Below are 19,861 nucleotides of genomic sequence, written 5' to 3' on the forward strand. Positions count from 1 at the left end.
GACCAGGCCTTGGTAAGCCGGGCCACAGGCCTCCAGAGAGACACCGCCTGGCTCCGAAGCCGACCACGGTCAGCAGAAGGCCGGTTTGGAGTTTCGGGTTTCCAAAGACCAGCCCATGCCCTTTGCAACCACGGACTCGGGGGCAGCTCTGTGGATCTGGACCAGGGCTTAAGTCCTGGGGCAGAAGAAGGAAGCAGCCGCCGCCCCAAATGAAGGAGTCAGACCACAGGGCTTCCCAGAATGCGAGAAGCATCGAGACCTCACGGACGTTCCCACCGGTTGGCTCCCTTCTCTCGGCCCCGCCCGGCCCCGCCCGGCCCCGCCTCAATCACTCCAGCCTCCTCCCCAGCTGAGAGAGATGGGGAGGAGGGGGGCGGGAAACCTCCGCCTGCGCCTTTAAGGGGCGTGACCGCAGGCTCCGCCCCTTCTCCACGCTCGCGCCAATGAGGGGAGGGGTGCGGGAGGAGGCGCCTGGTGTGCGGGGCAGGCGGCGGAAAGTGAGCCGGTGCGCAGGCGCAGTGGTCACACGACAGACTGTGTGTTTCCAAAATGGCGGCGGCGATGGATGTGGATACCCCCAGCGGCACCAACAGCGGCGCGGGCAAGAAGCGCTTTGAAGTTAAAAAGGTTGGGCTCGCCAGCGCCTTCCTCAAGGAAGCTAGGGAGGCGCGGATATGGCTGGCAGGCCCGAGGAAGAGCTAGGCGCGGGGGAAAGGGCTTCATTTCAGGGCGTTCCTGGGACCGGGCACCAAGAACGGAAGCCGGGGGGCGGGCCTAGGGTTGATCGGCATGCTGGTGGCCCAGTGTCTGGGGCCCTATTAGTCTTGCTGGGGAAGCTGTGGGGCCAATCGCAGAGCTGCTTACTGAAATACGCGAGGTTGACTTCGATGCGGGAGCCAAGCGCTTGAGCTGTCACTGAAGTGACTGAGAGGTGGGGGAAGGACAGGGTGGGGTGGGTGGGATGCAGACTCGTGAAGAGACTGCGGCGGGTGGAGGATGGGGCCGTGCGGAGAACCCCGGGAACGTGAGATGACAGCGCAGAGGGGCTCTGCCGGTGTTCTTGCTCCGCCCCTTCCTGGATCCTAGAATCTATTGACTCCGAGGGACCTGGCGTGGGCCCTCGATTGTATGGCGGCCTCCATTGGCCTCTAAACCCACAGTCAAGTGTAAAGCTTGGTTCTAACGAGATGGCTACTAGTTGTCACATAGCATCTGCCACTCCAGTGGTTCTCTGATGTCCCTGTACACTTCTAACACAAAATGATAATTTAAAAGCCTGGTGGGCTTTGTTTTAAAAGCAAGCCCAGAACTTGTGCCATTTAAGAAGGTGGAGTACTAATTGCTAATGACCTGAGAACAGAAAAACAAAAATATGAAACGTCCTTTTGTATGCCGTTCCCCTTCATAGTTTGCTAGTCCTTTAAAAGTGTTGATTCCTACCTAAGATTACACAGATCTGTTAAAAATGAAGATCTTGAAGAGGGCAAGGTGTTTTCTTTTTATGGATTATTTTTGGAACGTGTCGCTGAGAATATCCCTCACCCCACCCCCTTTTTGTGTCATCTCATTGTGGCCACTGCTGCTCAGTTACAGCCTGCAGCCATTATGAAAAATAAAAATGTAATGTAGAATTTACTAAACTCTTATGCTTGAATTTGGAAAGTCAAACCAAAGTAGTCCTTGAAAAGGGTGCCTTGTCTAACATAAGAAGTCTTAGGTCGACTTACTGGAGCTAACAAAGTAATTGTTTGGATATATGAACGTTGAGAACATCAGTTTACTTGGTAAGAGGAAAAGAAAATCGCAGTGGATTCTACTTTGCTTGCAGTGCTCTTTTAAGGTTTAAGTGATGACCTCGTTCTGTGTACTGAAACTGGGTAGGTAACTTGCTATCCAGCTTATCCTGTGATTATCCACTTAGTGGTCCATTTATTATCTTAGTTCAGTCTGTTCACTTCCTTGCCTCTGAGTCCAAAACTTTGTGGAGAGCCCGTGCTTATGCAGATTTTGAGTTCTTCCACAGCTGTCAGGGAAAGCTGTACAGAAAATAGTACTAATATTCTCACGTTGGTTTGGCTAGCTAAATTATTTTACATTATATATAAAAAATTGAAGATACCCATGTTCATATACTTCATCTTTCAAGGAATGGGGAAGTGTACAGGTGGTCTGCTGTTGTCCTCTGATATAGTCCAAATAGTATAATCCAAAAACATCCTTTCTTTGGTAGGCCCTGTGGCTGGGGCGTTGGTAACTGAAGCTGCAAGCTGAAGTCCTAATGAGCTGTTAGATTACAAGGAAAATGCATTGTTTCCCCTCTTCTCCTTGCAGTGGAATGCAGTGGCCCTCTGGGCCTGGGACATTGTGGTTGATAACTGTGCCATCTGCAGGAACCACATTATGGATCTTTGTAAGTAACTCGGGGCAGATGGGAAGAAGTTGAGAAGGTTACAGAAATGGTGGTCATCCTGGTGTGCCCAATTGTCTTCTTTACCAGTGAATACAAAGCAGGCTCAGAACCCTTAGGCACTTGTGTATCTCATCCATTGGTGTGTTTGAAGTAGATTGTTTTGTGGTTGTTTGTGGAGACAGAGTTTTTTGTGTAGCCCTAGCTCTACTAGAACTCACTTTGTAGTAGACCAGGCTGGCCTTGAACTAGAGATCCACCTGCCTCTGCCTCCTGAATTAAATTGTTTCTTTTCTTTTCTTTTTTTTTTTTTTTTTTTTTTTTTTTGTGGGGTTTTTTTTTTTTTTTTGTGGGTTTTTTTTTTTTCTTTCTTTCTTTTTTTTCCCCCCAGACAGGGTTTCTCTGTGTAGCCCTGGCTGTCCTGGAACTCACTTTGTAGACCAGGCTGGCCTTGGACTCAGAAATCCACCTGCCTCTGCTTCCCAAGCGCTGGGATTAGAGGCGTGCACCACCACCGGTTAAGTTGTTTCTTAAAACAATGTCTTGGAGGCGTACCTTGCTCTCAGAATGAATTATTCATTGTAAATCAGGCAAGATCCCATTTAAAATGGGGTGTAGATAGAGTTGCCTTTTATTTCCTTCTTAGACAGCCATAAAGGCAAAAATAGTGGAAGAAAATGACCTTTGAAGGTAGATATAGTGGTATATGCCTGGAATCCCAGCATTTGAAAGGCAGTGGCAGGAGTATTGTTACAAATTACAGGCCCATCAGGGCTAAGATTTGAACTACAGTACTCTTACCTAAGCTAGTTTTTGTTGAACAAGATTACAATCACAGATTGGAGAGATGGTTCAGGAGTTAAGAACATTGGCTGCCCTTCCAGAGGACCCCGGTTCATTTCCCAGCAACCACATGCAGGCTCACCTTGCATAGACTATCACTTCAGTCCCAAGGGATTTAGTGTCATCTGCTGACTTTCAAGGTCACCAGACACACTCCAGTGTAGGCAAAACACCATACATAGTAAATGAATGAAGTCAATAAGTTAAAAGTAAATTTGCAGCCAGCACTATGTATTCTAAAGTGTTACATTTTCAGGTTTGAACAGCTTAGTGTCCATGGATGTGCGTGCGTGCATGCCTGTTATAAATGTGTGTATCCCCCCACTCCACATGTACTCATGCACCCATGGGCTCTCAGCAGGTCTCTCAGATACTCCCAGGTCTTAACTGTAGTATCCCTTTATGTCATTTAATCATGGCTCTCAGTTATATCCATGTTAGTTACTGCCCTGACATTTTGTCTAGTACATAATAAAATTGCACTCACTATTTGCTAGACGAATAACAAAACCAAATAGTGGAACAGTCTGATCACTGCAACTCGGAAAGCATGAATTGGGGCTTGTGTGAGAAAGCACTTTGTGACATTTGCTGGTAGTCTATGGTGCCTCAGAGTTTCTTTGAACTTTGACCTTTTCATTGTACTACAGTGAGAACAGAGTAGCAGCTGCCATGTTTAGTATAGATGGGGGAGGGGCATCACTGAAACACAGGAGGGGGTGCTGCGGGGGGGGGGGGGGGTGTCTCTGTCCCTTGTGCACCCAGAGAACATCTTTCTTCCTTGGGGCTTTCATTTGAAAATAGTGGAAGACATCACGATGCTCATGGTCCTTCTTACTCCCCTTCCTTAACACCATGTATCTCAAAAAAACAAAACAAAACAAAAAAAACCAGCTGGGCGTCGTGGCGCACACCTTTAATCCCAGCACTCGGGAGGCAGAGGCAGGCAGATTTCTGAGTTCGAGGCCAGCCTGGTCTACAAAGTGAGTTCTAGGACAGCCAGGGCTATGTGTGAGGAGCGGGTGTGGCGGCAGTCCCAAAGGCGCTAGGGACTGCAGCTAAGTATGACTTGCACCTGACTTCCTCATATAAGCCACAAACATCTTGAGAGCTGCGCAGGTGTACCAGGATACCGGTGAATCCATTTTGATGGAGATATGCCCCTGCTGCCCTGATTAGCTGAAGCTGCGTACCTGGTGAGGTGGCGTGGCCTGCTGTGCGTGGATGGGAACTGAGAGTATAAAAGAGTGAGAGGCCCAGGGTTCGGGGGAGATATAAACAAGGGAGATATAAACAAGGGAGATATAAACAAGAAGAAACAGGACTGAATAAACGTGTGCAGAAGGATCCTGTTGCAGCTTCGTTCTTCCTGGCCAGTTGGGCGCGCGCAACAACTCTGCACATCTTGAAAATTGAAAACTGCCGGGCGTGGTGGCGCACGCCTTTAATCCCAGCACTTGGGAGGCAGAGACAGGCGGATTTCTGAGTTCGAGGCCAGCCTGGTCTACAAAGTGAGTTCCAGGACAGCCAAGACCATACAGAGAAACCCTGTCTCGAAAAACCAAAAACCAAACAAACAAACAAACAAGCAAAAAAAAAAAAAAAACATTAAAAAAAAAATTAAAAAAAAAATTAAAAAAAGAAAATTGAAAACTATTAGGGGGAGCAAATGAGTACCCCTAGCTAACCTCAGACTCACAGAGATTATCCTGCCTCTGCCTCAATGCTGGGATTACAGGTTTTACCCACCACACAGCCATCTTCATCTTTCCCATCTACTTGAAACAGCTAATGGCCAATTAACCGCTTGAGGATGTGGCTGGCCAGGTTGGAAGCTGCTGCCCCAGGTCAGTGACATTCTTACCCTTGTTCCCACAGGTATCGAATGTCAGGCCAACCAGGCGTCAGCTACTTCCGAAGAGTGTACGGTTGCATGGGGAGTCTGCAACGTAAGGAACCATCTTTACCTATGAGTGGCTCTGCATGCATTGCTGCTTTGCCATCTTGAGAATTATTAGGGGAAACGACGAGCTGCCCCCTTTCTCCCCAGAGGTTACAGACAGTAAAGCAGATTCACATCCTCTCAGTAGTTACCTTTAGCTGGGTAAACAGTAGTCATTAAAAGAAAGATTAGTTTGTCTTAATTACTGAGTTGACCTTTCCTTAAGCAATGTGTGCAGTATTCAGCCACCCTCAGGGGTTGTCTTCAAAGCCTAAAACAGTCTTGAGAGTATCTGTGCCTTCTCAACAGACCATTTAAGGCCTTGTCTGTGGGAAGAGATTTGGTAAATGAGTTGAATATTAAGTTCTCAGTTCTCTGTGTGTTTTAAGTTAGATTTTGGTGCATGTTTGGTTTGTGTTTATGTGTGTGTGTTCCTGCCAGAAATATTTAGCACAGCTCTTTTGGACTAAATGTATATAGCATTACAGGGTGTGACAGCTATGGAGATGAGACAACAAATATATTATTTCTAGCATGTTAAAGATCCATCTATAGAGCTGTAGTAGCCTTAGTTACATGAGCTAAAATTACCCTGACCAGTCAGGGCCAGGATGCACAGCTTCCATCTTGACACAAGGAATCAGGTTCTGGAGTCAACCATCATCTGTTGCTGTCTTACTTGCTAGTAAGAACATCTAACATCTCTAATCCCGAGTTCTCTCAGGTAAAAGATGGCTAATAAAGTGTAAACAGAATAAATGATTTAACTCTTAAAGAGTGTTTAGAGGCCCAGTGGGATGGCTCAGTGGATGAAGGGCCTTGCTGCCAAGCCTTAGGTCCTGAGCTTGGTAAAAGAAGGGAAACTGGCTGTCTTCCTAACTGACACACATCTACATACCTACAATGAATAGATGTTTTAGAAGTACCTACAGTAGCTCCCACAACATAGCAAATATTTGATAGGAAAGCTAAATGAATAAAGTGAGTAACTAAGTGGGGGAGAGAAGCTGAATGAGCTGCAGAGATGGCTCAGCAGTTAAGAGCACGGACTGTTCTTCCAGAAGACCTGGGTTCAAGTCCCATCACCCACATGGCAGCTCACAACTATCTGTAACTCCAAGATCTGACACCCTCACACAGACATACATGCAGGCAAAATGCCAATGCACATAAAATAAAAATAATCATTTAAAAGAAAAAAAGAAAGCTAAATGAGGGGTCAACAGTTACAGGCATACACTGCTCTTCCAAAGGACCCACCTCCAGTTCCCAGAAGCCACATTAGCACAACGAGCCGCTCACAACCACCCATGATCCAAATTCTGTGGCCCTTCCTAGTGCCCAGTGCTTTCCTCGTGGCCTTGTGGCTGTCTTCCTGCCCACTCTTCTCCATCAGACCCTTCTGTGTGAAGGGAAGGGGGTGAGCCTGCTGAGGTTCTTCATGGGCAAGGGCGCTTCCTGTCAGCCAAGCCTGACAAGCAGAGCTCAGTCTCTGGGTGCCCCTCTGTAGGAGGAGAGACCACGTTCCACAGGGTTCCTCTGGTCTCCACAAGTACCCTGTGAGTGCCCTGCATACTTGTGCCCACAAACATAAACAAAGAAATGCAACTTAAAATTTATTTATTTATTTATTTAGACACTCATTTGTAGCTTTACCTGGCCTGGAACTTACAGAGATCTGCCTTTATCTGCCTCCAGGTCCTAGGATTAAAGACATGTGCCACTACTGGCTTTTATCTAAATTTAAGAATTTTTTAACCAAGTATGGTAATGTATGCCTAATCCCAGCTTTCTGGATGCAGAAATGGGCGGATTCCCAAGTTCAAGGCCACCCTGGTCTACAGAGCAAGTTCCAGGTTAGCCAGAGCTACACAAAGAAACCCTGTCTTGAAAAAAAAATTTTTTTTTTCTTTTTTAATGAAAAGTGTAGATGATAAATTTATAGCTTGCCATAAAGGAGAACCTGGCGTGCTGTGCCAGAGCCTTTATACTAGGCTAGGGTGCTAATTTTGAGTGTTGTATGAACCAGCTCTGTGAATTAGACAAGTCATTTGTCTGGGGTTCCATTTCCTGTCTGTAAAGTGCAGATAGTAATATCTGGCCCCCTTGCCGGGGTTGCAGTGGACTTGCATGAGGTAATAAGGGTCAACATCTCCTATATACTCTCTATATACTTGGGCGCTCTAAATGTGCCTGTGTAAATTTATCATCTGCTAAATACACCCTTTCCTACATTGTAAATTAAGAAGAAGAAAGATGGAGTCCACCTGCACCGAAACCTCATTCACAGGCACCTTGCCCTTGTGCACGAGCTCCTCTGAGGCTATCCCCAGGTTCTATAGGATGCTTGGTAGGGAGATGAGCACCAGAGAAGTGTCTCAGCTTCTGCCTTTTGGAAGTCCAGAGGGGTTTGTTGCCTTGTTTCTTAAAAGCAGGGTCTGTCGTCTGAAGGGACAGAATGTTGTAGAAAGTTGTTGAAAAAGGACAGTGGCCTTTTCTCACCCTTCAGGACCTCCTTTCTCAGGGCAGTAGAAGCATCATTTTAATAGCCCAATGGCACCAGGACCCACATTCCCTTAAAGAGGCAGGGCCTCACTATCAGAATGTAGTCCTGTGCTCCCCGAGTCAGTTCTTAGCAGTAAAGGCATGTTACATGTTCTTGTTGGAAATACCCTTGCCCATCAGGGTTCCAAGATGTCATGTGGCATGCTGCCCTCTCTCTCACCCAAGGCTGCTCTCTGACCTGTTGTCGTTCCACTGCACAGTCCATGATTGATGTCGACAGTAGGTGGCTGCAGTTTTGTGTAACGCCTTTCTTCTCTTTCAGCATGCTTTTCATTTCCACTGCATCTCTCGATGGCTCAAAACGAGGCAGGTGTGTCCGTTGGACAACAGAGAGTGGGAGTTCCAGAAGTAGGTGTTTCTACTCTGTTTGGGGTTCTAAGTCTGGGTTTTCTGGTTAGTGTCGTTCTCCTGCTTACCTCAAGCAGTAGTGGGACATCACCCTCAACCCCCTTGGTATCTTTTCTCTTTGCTTTTTTTTTTTGAGACAAAATCTCTCTGTAAGTAACTCTGGCTGTCTTGGAACTTGATCTGTAAACTAGACTGGCCTCAAGAGATCTGCCTGCCTCTGCCTCCCAGGTACTGGGGCTAAAACCCAGTCCCACCGTACCTAATTTTTAAAAAGGTAGACAGGGATTAGCTAGCATTTCACAGGCTGAGTTTTTTCAACCTGCTCAGTCTATCAAAGTGAAAAATATGGGAGTCAGAAATGATTGGTCGGGCTGGTGAGATGGCTCAGTGAGTAAGAGCACCCGACTGCTCTTCCAAAGGTCCAGAGTTCAAATCCCAGCAACCACATGGTGGCTCACAACCATCTGTAACAAGATCTGACTCCCTCTTCTGGAGTGTCTGAAGACAGCTACAGTGTACTTACATATATTAATAAAATAAATCTTTAAAAAAAAAAAAAAGAAAGAAAGAAATGATTGGTCAAGCATTTCCAGGACTAGAGGGTGTAACTCAGTGGTATAATACTTGCCTGGCCTGTGGAAAGGCCTGAAGTCAGTCCTAGTAGCACCAAAATAAATCGATGAGTGCCCAGCCCTGGAAAGTTCCATGGTGTTTGGGGTATCATAGTATAGGGGTGACTGCCTTAGGACTTTGGGGTTCCTTCTCCCTCTGCCTTCCCAGAGCAGTGGTCACAGATAGTACCCACCAAAACCACTCTTACTCTTCCCTTAGGATAGGAAACTGACTGTGACCCTCCTGCTTTAGCCTTCCAAGCCAGGTCAGGTGCCTCAAGTGCCAAATCCTTTTGGCTTAGCACAGCTGACTGATTGTGATATCAAATTTACAGCTAATAGATTACATTTTTATTAAGCAAAGTGTAATAATGTATGCCTTTGATCTTACAACTGAGTTTGAGGTCAGCCTGGTCTACAGAGTAAGTTCCAGGATAGCTGGGATACACAGAGAAACCCTGTCTAGAACTCAAAAATTATGTGTTTAACAGGTTTTATGGTTTTACTCTCCAGCGTTCTAATGAGGTGACTTGTTCTGTCTTTCAGGTATGGGCATTAGGAAAGACTTTCCCGCAAGGCGTACCCATCTGTTACTCGTCTAGTGACTTCCTGTTAATTATACATTAGATAGAACCATGGTCCTTTTTCGTTCCTTTGTTTTTGGAGTTTGGTGTTCCCGCAGCCATATTGTATTTTGTGTCAAATAAAGCCTTTAAGTTGGAGGTGGTTGCTGTTTCATGTATGTGGAGAGTGATCTGAGAAGGAGCCAGAAAGCCAGAAAGGCAGCCTCAAGAAGTGCTCTGTTCTTAAGGAGAACACACTTGGCCCATGGGTTCATCTTCACAAGGTCACGAGGAACCTGTCAGAGTCGGGAGTGCGGGTAACTGGCACCTGGAAACCCCTCCAGCTCTGTCTTCCTTCTGAGATAGCACCAGGCAGGAATGAGGAAGAACATGGCAGCCTTGGACCAGCCAGGTCTGCTCTGAGTTTTCATCTCATGATGGAGTCTAAGAACGAGTGACTGGCATCAAGTGGGCACAGGAAGGCTTTGTAAACTCTAAACACTACAGGGTTAGCAGTGACTGTGAATGACATGCAGCAATCTCTAGAACAAAAGTTGACCCAAAAAATCGTACTGTGTAATCTTGGCTGGCAATAAAGTCATCATAAAGTTCACCTGAAAACTGATGTTTGGACAGTTTGCATATATGCCTGTAATCCCAGGTACTTGGAAATTAGGTAAAGATCCTTTGAGTCCAGGAGACCTTGTTTCTAAAACAGAAATTCTAGTTTGGGGTCTAGGGGGCGCTGTAGCTCAGCTGTAAGGCCCCGTGTTCAATTGCTGGCATAAATTTCAAAAAAAGAAAAAGGTAGAAATTGAATTAGCAAGAGCTTAAGTTTTCTTTAAACATGCTGGCCAGGGCCAGGCAGTGGTGGTGCATGCCTTTAATCCCAACACTTGGGAGCCAGAGGCAGGCAGATTTCTGAGTTTGAGGCCAGCCTACAGAGTGAGTTTCAGGACAACCAGGGCTATATAAAGAAACCCTGTTGCCAAAAAAACAAAAACATGCCGGCCAGGGAAGGAGCGGCCATCCTGATGCTGGTTCAGTGGCTGTATTCTACCGAGACACCGTTTCTGTTGCTGTGGTTTTCATGTAGTTAACAGATCCTACAAAGGTCTTGAAATCCTTCAGGGGAGTTTTCCTTTCTCCGGTGCCACTACTTCAACTGTCTTCTGTTGTCAAGCAGAAAAAGATTGCAAAAATGTGAAACAATGCTGTCATTCTTGTTTTCAAAGTTAATTTTAATAAAAATATTTATGTTAATGGCTCCTTTGTGTCATTTTCACCATTGCATTTCTGCCCTTTAGAAAATACTTTTGTTCTTTTCATGGGGGATGTTGCAGGTATTTTGGATGAGTGTGCATGTGGAAGTGGCTGCCGGCTCTTCCTTCAGTCTCCACGGTTTTCATTCAAGGCCTCTTCACCGAACATGGAGCTTGGTTAGTTAGTTTTAGTTAGTTAGTTGCCTCGGATCCTCCTGGTTCCGCCTCCCACCCCTACACCTGACTATGTGCTTGCTAGAGATGAAACTGGTTTGGAAGGGATGTTTTACTGACCACCATCTCCCAGTTTTAGCTTCCTCAGTTGGATAGGGTTATGGTGTCTTTACTGTAGAATTCTGTCCTCTGAGCAAAGTGGCCACCGGTCCCCTCAGGTCACATGGGTGGGAAAGGGCCAATGAGTATCCAGCCATGCCTGCCAGCCAATCCTATGCAAGTCACTAACTGCTTATGGCCTCTGCATGTCGGAGCTTCTCCACAGGATGCCTAATTGAAAGCTGGAAGCAGGCATCCTTGCTGGGTGGAGAAATTCCAGTCTGGATGCTTTGGGGGTCACCCACACTTCTGCCAGTAAACCCTAGTTCATCAGTAAGCCCCAGTCATGAGCTCACCAGTTCCCCAGACTGAATCTGGGTGAAACTGCACTTTGATCTGTCATTAGGACCTTGAGAGTGTTGGGGTAGATGTTTGTGTTTCCCCAGGAGAGAGTTCTCCCAACAAAAATAACTAAGTTTGGACTCTCAGTTTTTAGGATCTTACTGTTTGATTATGTGAGGTTTTTGTTGTTACTTGTTCTTTAGTCTTACTATGTAGCCTAGACTGACATGGAACTTACAATGTAGCCCTTGCTGGCCTCAAACTCAAGGCAGATTTATTTTTTACTTTTAGTATCCTAGAAGGGATAATGGATACTAGGAGCTGTGAAAACCTCTAGTAAGAAATAAGGACTGCCACCTTCACCATAGATCTATACGATACCTTTCCAGTTGGCATCCAGGCTGCATAAATAGTTTCCTGGGTAAACATGTTGGTTGCTATTCCCCAATTCTCCAATATTTGGAGCATGTTCCTGTCTCAACACCTGGGCTGGAGAGATGACCAAACAAATTACAATATATATATATTTAAATCCCAGTCCTTGGGATTAAGAGGCAGGAAAATCTGGAGTTGAGATCATTTTTTGCTACATACTAAGTTAAGGCTGAGCTACATGTGACACTGTCTTAAAAACAAGAAATTTGAGGTTGGAGAGATGGCTCAGCAGTTAAGAGCACTGGTTCCTCTTCCAAAGGTCCATCTATAATGTGATTCAGAGATCTCTTCTGGTGTGCCTGAACACAGGTACTCATATATAAATTCATTTTTTTTAAAGATTTATTTTTTATATGAGTGCACTATAGCTGTCTTGAGACACACCAGAAGAGGGCATCAGATCCCATGACATGGTTGTGAGCCACCATGTGGTTGCTGGGAATTGAACTCAGGACCTCTGGAAGAGCAGTCCGTGCTCTTAACCATTGAGCCATCTCTTCAGACCCCTAAATAATCCCTAAATAAATCATTTTAAAAAAAAATTTTTTTTTGAAGACAGGGTTTCTCTGTATAGCCCTGGCTGTCCTGGAACTCACTTTGTAGACCAGGCTGGCCTAGACTCAGAAGTCCACCTGCCTCTGCCTCCCAAGTGCTGGGATTAAAGGCATGAGCCACCACCACCCGGCTTAAAATTAAAAAAAAAAGAAAGAAAGAAAGAAAGAAAGAAAGAAAGAAAGAAAGAAAGAAAACATCTACAGACTTCTTATTTGGTCAACCATGGAGACCTAGACCTAAATTAAAGTCCCTGGCCACAGGTCATAGTCTACTAGGGGACTTGCTACAAAGATGAACAGGTAAATAGCTGAATATACTGATTCTGTAGAGATACACAGGGCCTGGGTCTGAACTTGATCTCAAGGTACCCAGCCTTTCCTGCCTCCTGACAGTGGTGCCTGGACACTCTGCTGCATCTGCCTTCTGCCAGGAGGGCAGGCATTCTTGTGCATTTCCTTACTTGGCCTGGGAGACCTGGTCTTTCTATGTAGCCACAGCAGTGTCCTGGATCACCTGGGCCTCTCCATCTCTCTAATGCTGGAATTACAGGCACCATCCAACACCCTTGGCTCCTGCCCTTTGGTGATTTTAAACTACCTGTAGGCTAGGCAAGCACTCTGCCACTGAGTTCATATCCCCAGTAAGCCCACGCACCCCTTTAATGCTGAGACAGCGCCTCAGGTTACTGAGTGCTGGGCTCATGTAGCCTGTACCATCCATCATAGCCAGCTGCCCAGCCTTTCAGCAGTCAGGAGGCAGAGGCAGGTGGATCTCTGTGAAGCCAAGGCCAACCTGGTCTACTTGATGACTCTCAAAACTACAAATAAATCAACAAAATAACAGGGACTGAAGAGATGTCTTGGTAGTTAAGAGTGCAAATACATTCACAGGACACAGGTTTGATGGCCAGCACCCACACAATGGCTCACAATCATTATCTATCTCCAGTTCCAGGGGATCTGTCTGAAGCCCTCTGCTGGTTTCCATGGACACATGTGATGCACATATATACCACAAGCCAAACATAATAATGATGGTGATGATGATAAACAACATTCAACTCAACAAAACTAAAAAAAAAGAAAAGAAAAGAAAAGAAAAAGAAAGAAAGAAAAAAAAAGAGAAAGAAAAAAAAGTGAGCTGATTATAATCTCAGCACTCTGGAGCCAGAGGCAGGAGGCGCAGAAGTTGAAGATTTCATTTGCAAAAAGTTTGATGAAAATATGAAAATTATACTATATGAGATTTGTCCTAAAAAAAATGAAAGAAAGAAAAAGGAAGGGAGGGAGGGGAAAAAATCAAAATTGCAAGATGGCTGAGCTTACGGTAAGGACCCCTCCCAGCACCACCCTAGACAACCTGAGCTGGGTGTTCATACGGATCTGCTAGTTGTCCTTTGACCTCCTCAGGTGTGTCGTAGGCACAGTGCTCCCCCTCAATAAAACGGCAATTTAGAAAAACTAAAACAATTTTTAATTAAGATAAAAAAAATAATAAACCTAAGTATCGATGAGGGACTGAGATCAAGCGACCTCCCTAGGGTCACACAATCCTCCACGGTAGGCCTGGACTTTAGACCGAGTTTTATCTACTTCCAAGATGGCTCATTTTCGCCAGCTGTGGTAGCAAGAGCGAATCCCAGAGGACGGCTGCGGTCAAGCCCTCTACAAACAGTTACAAGCTACACAAAGGTCAGGCCTCCTTATTAATCAAGAGCTTGGCCAAGCCTCCAACCACCCCAGTTTAACGAAGCGCCTTATTATTGTTGACTTGGACACTCAACTCTGACCTTCCCTATATTAAGAACCAGAGCTCTGAAAAACAAAGCAGAGATAGAACAAGCTGAAAACAAACGGGTAGGCGGTCATGGTCCTCACGGCTTCGCTCGACAGCTTCTCCCCTAAGGAAACGGAAAGGGAATGTCTGGCTACAGCCGAACTGAAGTCTAATCTGGATTGTAGATGATGTCGCTTCAAGAGGTAAAGCGCGAGGTGAGGAGGAATCAGAACACCAAAGACGTGGGGAGGGGAGGGGCTTGGTGTCAGTGGTGGGACTGCACCTGAGCCTATCAGCTTTGGAGTCAGGCAGACACTGGCTCAAACACTGCATACACCTGTAACCACAGCCATTGGGAGGTGGGGGCAGGAGGATTGCAGTTCAAGTTCACCCTCAGCTGCATAGTAATTTGAGACTAAATTGAGCTACATCAGACCAGACTCTGAAAACATTAAAAAAATGGGAGAAAACAACACTGGATGGAGTTGCCTAAAAGCAGTGGCTGCTGCCAGACTGCGGCGGCAGATGCCTTTAATCCCAGCACTCCAGAGGCAGAGGCAGGAGAGGCCAGCCTGGTCTGCAGATCAAGTTCTCGGACAGTCAGGGCTACACAGAAACCCTGTCTTGGGAAAAACAATAACAACAAAAGCAATGGCTATTCTTGCCAAAACCTAGGTTTGATTCCTAGCACATGCGCAGTGTGGCTCATAAGCTGCCTGCCTGCAACCCCAGTTCTAGGGAAACACTTAAGTTTCAGGCAGGAGATTTTCTTTCTTCCTTTCTTTCTTTCTTTCTTTCTTTCTTTTTTTCTTTTTTTTTTTTTTTTTTTTTTTTTTTTTTGGTATTTTCGAGACAGGGTTTCTCTGTGTAGCCCTGGCTGTCCTGGAACTCACTACATAAACCAGGCTGGCTTTGAACTAGAGATCAGCCTGCCTGTGCCTCCAGATCTTTGTTTTTTATTTTAAAAATTACATATATGTATTATGCGTATGCCTGTGTGCGTGTGTCCTTGTGCAAATGCCATGGTGTACATGCAGATGACAGAGGACAACATAGAGGACTGAATTCTCTTCCTCTGCTATATCTGGTCCGATGGATGGAACTCAGGTCTCCATCCCTAGTTCCAGGTCACAGAGAAAGTGTCCTTCGTTCCACCTTAAAAGTCTGGACAGGCGAACTTTACACTTGATCAAGAGTGCGTTATCAAGAGGTAGAAGAGAAAAAACAAGGCATCAAGAAAAGGACACCTGTGTGTGGGAACAGGACCAAAGAGGTGTGAGAGGTCATGGAGTCACGTGAGGAATCCTGGGAATCAGAATCCGGAGACAGCATCAGAGTGCAGTGTTTATTGCTTGCACAGCGCCTACGCTTATGTAAGTGTTCAAGCCAATCCCAAGCCCTAAATCCAGGGCCAATAGCATCTCTCGCCACACCATCACCAAGCCCCAATGAAAGCCCTGCCCTATAAAGTTACTCAGAAAAGCAGAAGGGGGAGGGGCGAGGCATGGTCACCTGTTAGGACTTCAGGGAAGATGTGGCAGCAGCGGCTCCCCTGGCCTTGGTTTCTTTTTGCTATCTCACGTGTGTTCCGGGAGCCATCTAAGATCGAATGCCGTGCACTGGTCGCGGAAGCCTGTAGCGCCTCGCTCAACATCCCACGTTTTTCTTCATAAGGTTGCTTTCCATATCCTCCACACCTGTGTCTCTTCCCAATTGGATAATCTGTAAAGAACTGGCACACAGGAAGTGGGAAGGGGCAACCGTTCTGGACATCCAATTCCTAGAATAAACCAATAAGTCTTTTGTCGGCTTTATTGGACCGGGAAGATTAAAACAATTTCAGTTACATACAAGTCTTACAAAGTAGAAGAGATAAAAAAATATTAATCCCTTGCCCTAAACATGAACTTTATAGGTTTTGAGTTTTAGAGGATTTAGTTTGTTTAGTTAGTTTTGGTTTCTGTTTTTTTGTTTTGTTTTGTTTTGTTTCTTCTTTCCAGACTAGGTTTCTCTGTGTAGTCCTAGCTTTCCTGGAACTCCTTCTGTGGATCACACTGGCTTCAAACTCACAGAGATACACCCTGCCTCTGCCTCTGCCTTCTGGTATTCAAGGCAAGTGCCAGCACTGCCCGGCTGAATTTTATAGCATTTGATAGGAAAGACTCATACTTGGTATTTCTTACAATGGCAAGCGCCTTTACCACAGAGCCAGCTCACTAGCCCCGACTCATACTTTTTTTATTTTTTCCAATTCTGTTTTCTCCAGTGCAGAAATATTTTTATCAATTAATTATTTTTAATTTAATTAATAATATATTTTTATCAATTCACACTACTTTGTTCATTGCTCTGGGTTTTTTGTTTGTTTTTTCTCTGCACAATGAGACCGATGGGGTCTCACTATCTGGAGGCAGGCTTTGCATGAACTCTGAGCAGCCAGACCACAGGCACTCACCAAGCACCTTGCCAAGATGAGCTGGCCTAGAATTCAAGGGCAGTTTCTCGGTCTGAGAATCAAAAAATAAGTTCCCCAACTAGGTGTAGCATGATAAACCTGTAAACCTAGCATGTAAAAGGTAGGATCAGGGGTCAGGAGTTCAAGGTCATCCTGGGTTACTAGAGACCTTGTCTCAGGAAGAAAAATAATGTTCCATGACCTGGGACACTGCGCCTGATGTAGCATGCTCTCTGGTGCCTTCCCTAGTTCTCTAGTGACAGGTCCATATGGCCCCTGCTCCTCATTTCTGGAAACCCTTTTTATTTGATCCCATTTCACATCTTCAGAAATTTCTTTTCTTTTCTTTTCTTTTTTGTTTTTTTTGTTTGTTTGTTTTTTTGTTTTTGTTTTGTTTTTGAGACAGCAGGATTTTTTTTCTTGACTGTTACTCTCCCTCAAGCTCAATTCAGGTCCAGCCTCTCCCACTGACCACAGTGTTCAACCAAATAAATGATAATATGCACCCAGTTCCTGGTTTCCAAAACCCATCAGGGTAAGGTGTCAGGCGTTGCTGGGCGATGATGGGGTGTATACCTTTAATCCTACCATTCAAGAGGCAGAGGCAGAGGCAGGCAGCTCTCTGATTTCAAGGCCAGCCTGGTCTACAGAGTGAGGTCCAAGACAGCTAGGGCTACACAGAGAAACCCTGTCTGGAAAAACAAATACCCCCCCCCCAAAAAAATGAAGGAGGAGAAGGAGAAAGAAAAAGAGGAAGAAGGAGGAGAGGAGGAGGAAGGAAGAGAAGAAGAAACAGAGGCAAGAGAGAGAGAGAGAGAGATCCCTAAGAAACCTGGGACAAGAATTCTCCCAGTCCTTCTCAGCCCACTCCCTACCCTAACCCTCTCCAGCCTAGAGGTTGGGCTTCCATGGCCCTTACCTTCTGCGTCCTTATGTAGGCCATTTGTCCATGTGCTTTCTTGGTTCCAATGTGCTATCTTGGCCTCTTGGTTCACTCCTCTCGTGTCCTCTTGCTGCCTGTCTTAGTTAAGGTTTTTTTTTTTTTGTTTTTTGTTTTTTTTGTTTTTTTTGTTTTTTTTTTTATTTATTTATTATATGTGAGTACACTGTAGCTGTCTTCAGATGCACCAGAAGAGGGCATCAGATCTCTGTTACAGGTGGTTGTGAGCCACCATGTGGTTGCTGGGATTTGAACTTCGGACCTTTGGAAGAGCAGTCGGGTGCTCTTACCCCTGAGCCATCTCACCAGCCCTTGTTTTTTTTTTTTTAAAGATTTATCTACTTATTTTATGAGTACACTGTCACTCTCTTCAGACACACCAGAAGAGGACATCAGATCCCATTACAGATGGTTGTGAGCCACTACGTGATTGCTGGGAATTAAACTCGGGACCTCTGGAAGAGCAGTCAGTGCTCTTAACCTCTGAGCCATCTCTCTAGCTTATTAGTTAAGGTTTTATTGCTGTGAAGAGACTCATGACCCAGGCAACTCTTATAAAGAAAAACATTTAATTACAGCTGGTTGACAGTTTCAGAGGTTCAGTTCATTATCATCATGGCGGGACGCATGGCAGTATCCAGGCAGACGTGGTACTGGAGATGAGAGAGTTCCATGTCTTGATCCATAAGCAGCCAGAAGGGGACTTTCTTCCCACAGGCAGCCAGGAGAGACCACGGTTTCCACTGGGCGGAGCTTGAGCATAGGCACCCTCCAACACAGTAGTGGACTCTGAGGGTGGGCGCCTATGTTCAAGCCACACCTCCAACAAGACCACACCTCCTAACAGTGCCACTGCCCATGGGCCAAGCATTCTCAAACCACCACACTGCCCTCTCTCCTCTTCCTGCCCTCTCTCATTCTCCTCCAGCCCCTCTGCTCTCATGGCCCAGTGTAGTCTGGACCCTTCCAGGTGCCTCTGGCTGCACTCTCCCTCACATCTTCAATAAAACCCTTCTCCACAATCATAGCTTGCATCGGCCATGTCTTCATTTTCATTTAAAAGGGATATAGGTGTCTAAACATGTCAGAGGCAAGGGAGAATTTGTCTTGTTTGAGACAGGGTCTCCTGTAGCTCAGGCTGACTTTAAGTTACTTTGTAGTCCAGGCTGACTTTGAACTCCTGAGCCTCGTGCTTTCAAACGCTGGGATCCCATGTGGGTACCATGTGCTGGGCTTCATCTGTGATAGACAAGCACTCTACCAACTGAGCTACATTCCCCTACCATTTTGGTTTTGGTTTGGTTTTGGTTTTTGGTTTTGGTTTTTTCGAGACAGGGTTTCTCTGTGTAGCCCTGGCTGTCCTAGAACTCACTCTGTAGACCAGGCTGGCCTCAAACTCAGAAATTCGCCTGCCTCTGCCTCCCAAGTGCTGGGATTAAAGGTGTGTGCCACCACTGCCCATGCGCCACCACACCCAGCTCATTCCGCCACCTTTTATTTATTTATTTATTTATTTATTTTCCTTCAGTAACAGCTGAAAAGCAGAAAAATGCTTTAAGAAAACAATGTCAGCCAGGCATGTTAGCTCAGGCTTTTAACCCTAGAACCCAGAGGTTGAGGCAGTTCTCTATGAATTATAGGCCAGCCTGGTCTACATAGTGAGTTCCAGGATATCCTGAGCTACATAATTGAGAGATTCTGTCTTGAAAAAAAAAATTAACCTCAGCACTCAGGAGGCAGAGGTAGGCAGTTCTCTGAGTTCAAGGCCAGCCTGGTCTACAGAGTGAGTTCCAGGACATCCAGGGCTACACAGAGAATCTCTGTCTCAAAAAGTCAAAAAAAGAGAAAAGGAAGGAAGGAAGCAAGGTGGGCAGGCAGGCAGACAGGCAGGCACATATCCAGCACAGCGCAGAGAAACACGCTGCCTGCCTCACTAGGAGCATGCACAGGTTCACTGGCACGCCTCTCTACTCCCAGCGCCACACCTGAACACAGAAGATAAACTGCCGCAGGGAGACTTGGAATTACCAGAGCAGGAACACATAAATTCAGCTTTTGACTTTCAGAATGAACTCTTGAGACCCATAAGGGGAGAAAACATAAATAAAACAAGCCGGAAGCAGATCTGTTTATTCAACAACCATTTGTGAAGCTCCCTCATAGGAGCTGGGAGCAGTTAAAAGGGTGGGACTCAATCTGTGTGGTGAAGGTGGTGCTTGGCCTAGTCCACCACGAAACCAGTTCCGGAAGAGTAGTGGGGAGCAGAGGGGAGCAGAGGGGAGCAGGGGGAGCCAGAGGGAGAGCATGGGGGAGCAGAGGGGAGCAGGGGGGAGCAGAGGAAAACAGGGGGAGTAGGGGGAGTAGGGGGGAGGCAGGGGGAGCAGGGCTGGGTCAGGCAGGACCTTCAGAACAGGCCTGTTCCTGGAGAAGATGACATTAGAACAGAGCTTTGAAAGCGGGCATGGCCTTTTGGACCCAGGTCAGATGTTGGGGATAGAAGTGACATAGACAAGGGCTACAGTGAAACCTGTGAGCTGTGCTGGG

At 46.0% G+C, this 19,861-nt stretch overlaps 1 protein-coding gene across 1 annotated transcript; it reads left to right on the forward strand.

The window, feature by feature from the left end:
- Window positions 1-492: 492 nt before the first annotated feature.
- Window positions 493-10,546, forward strand: Rbx1 (ring-box 1). Its single transcript, NM_019712.3, has 5 exons — window positions 493-627; window positions 2,332-2,410; window positions 5,129-5,199; window positions 8,020-8,105; window positions 9,263-10,546. Exons 1-5 carry the CDS (start codon window positions 550-552, stop codon window positions 9,273-9,275), a joined length of 327 nt encoding a protein of 108 aa, NP_062686.1. The 5' UTR covers window positions 493-549; the 3' UTR covers window positions 9,276-10,546.
- The last annotated feature ends 9,315 nt before the right edge of the window (window positions 10,547-19,861 follow it).

Source organism: Mus musculus, chromosome 15, assembly GCF_000001635.26.
Source record: "Mus musculus strain C57BL/6J chromosome 15, GRCm38.p6 C57BL/6J".
Lineage (NCBI taxonomy): Eukaryota > Metazoa > Chordata > Mammalia > Rodentia > Muridae > Mus > Mus musculus.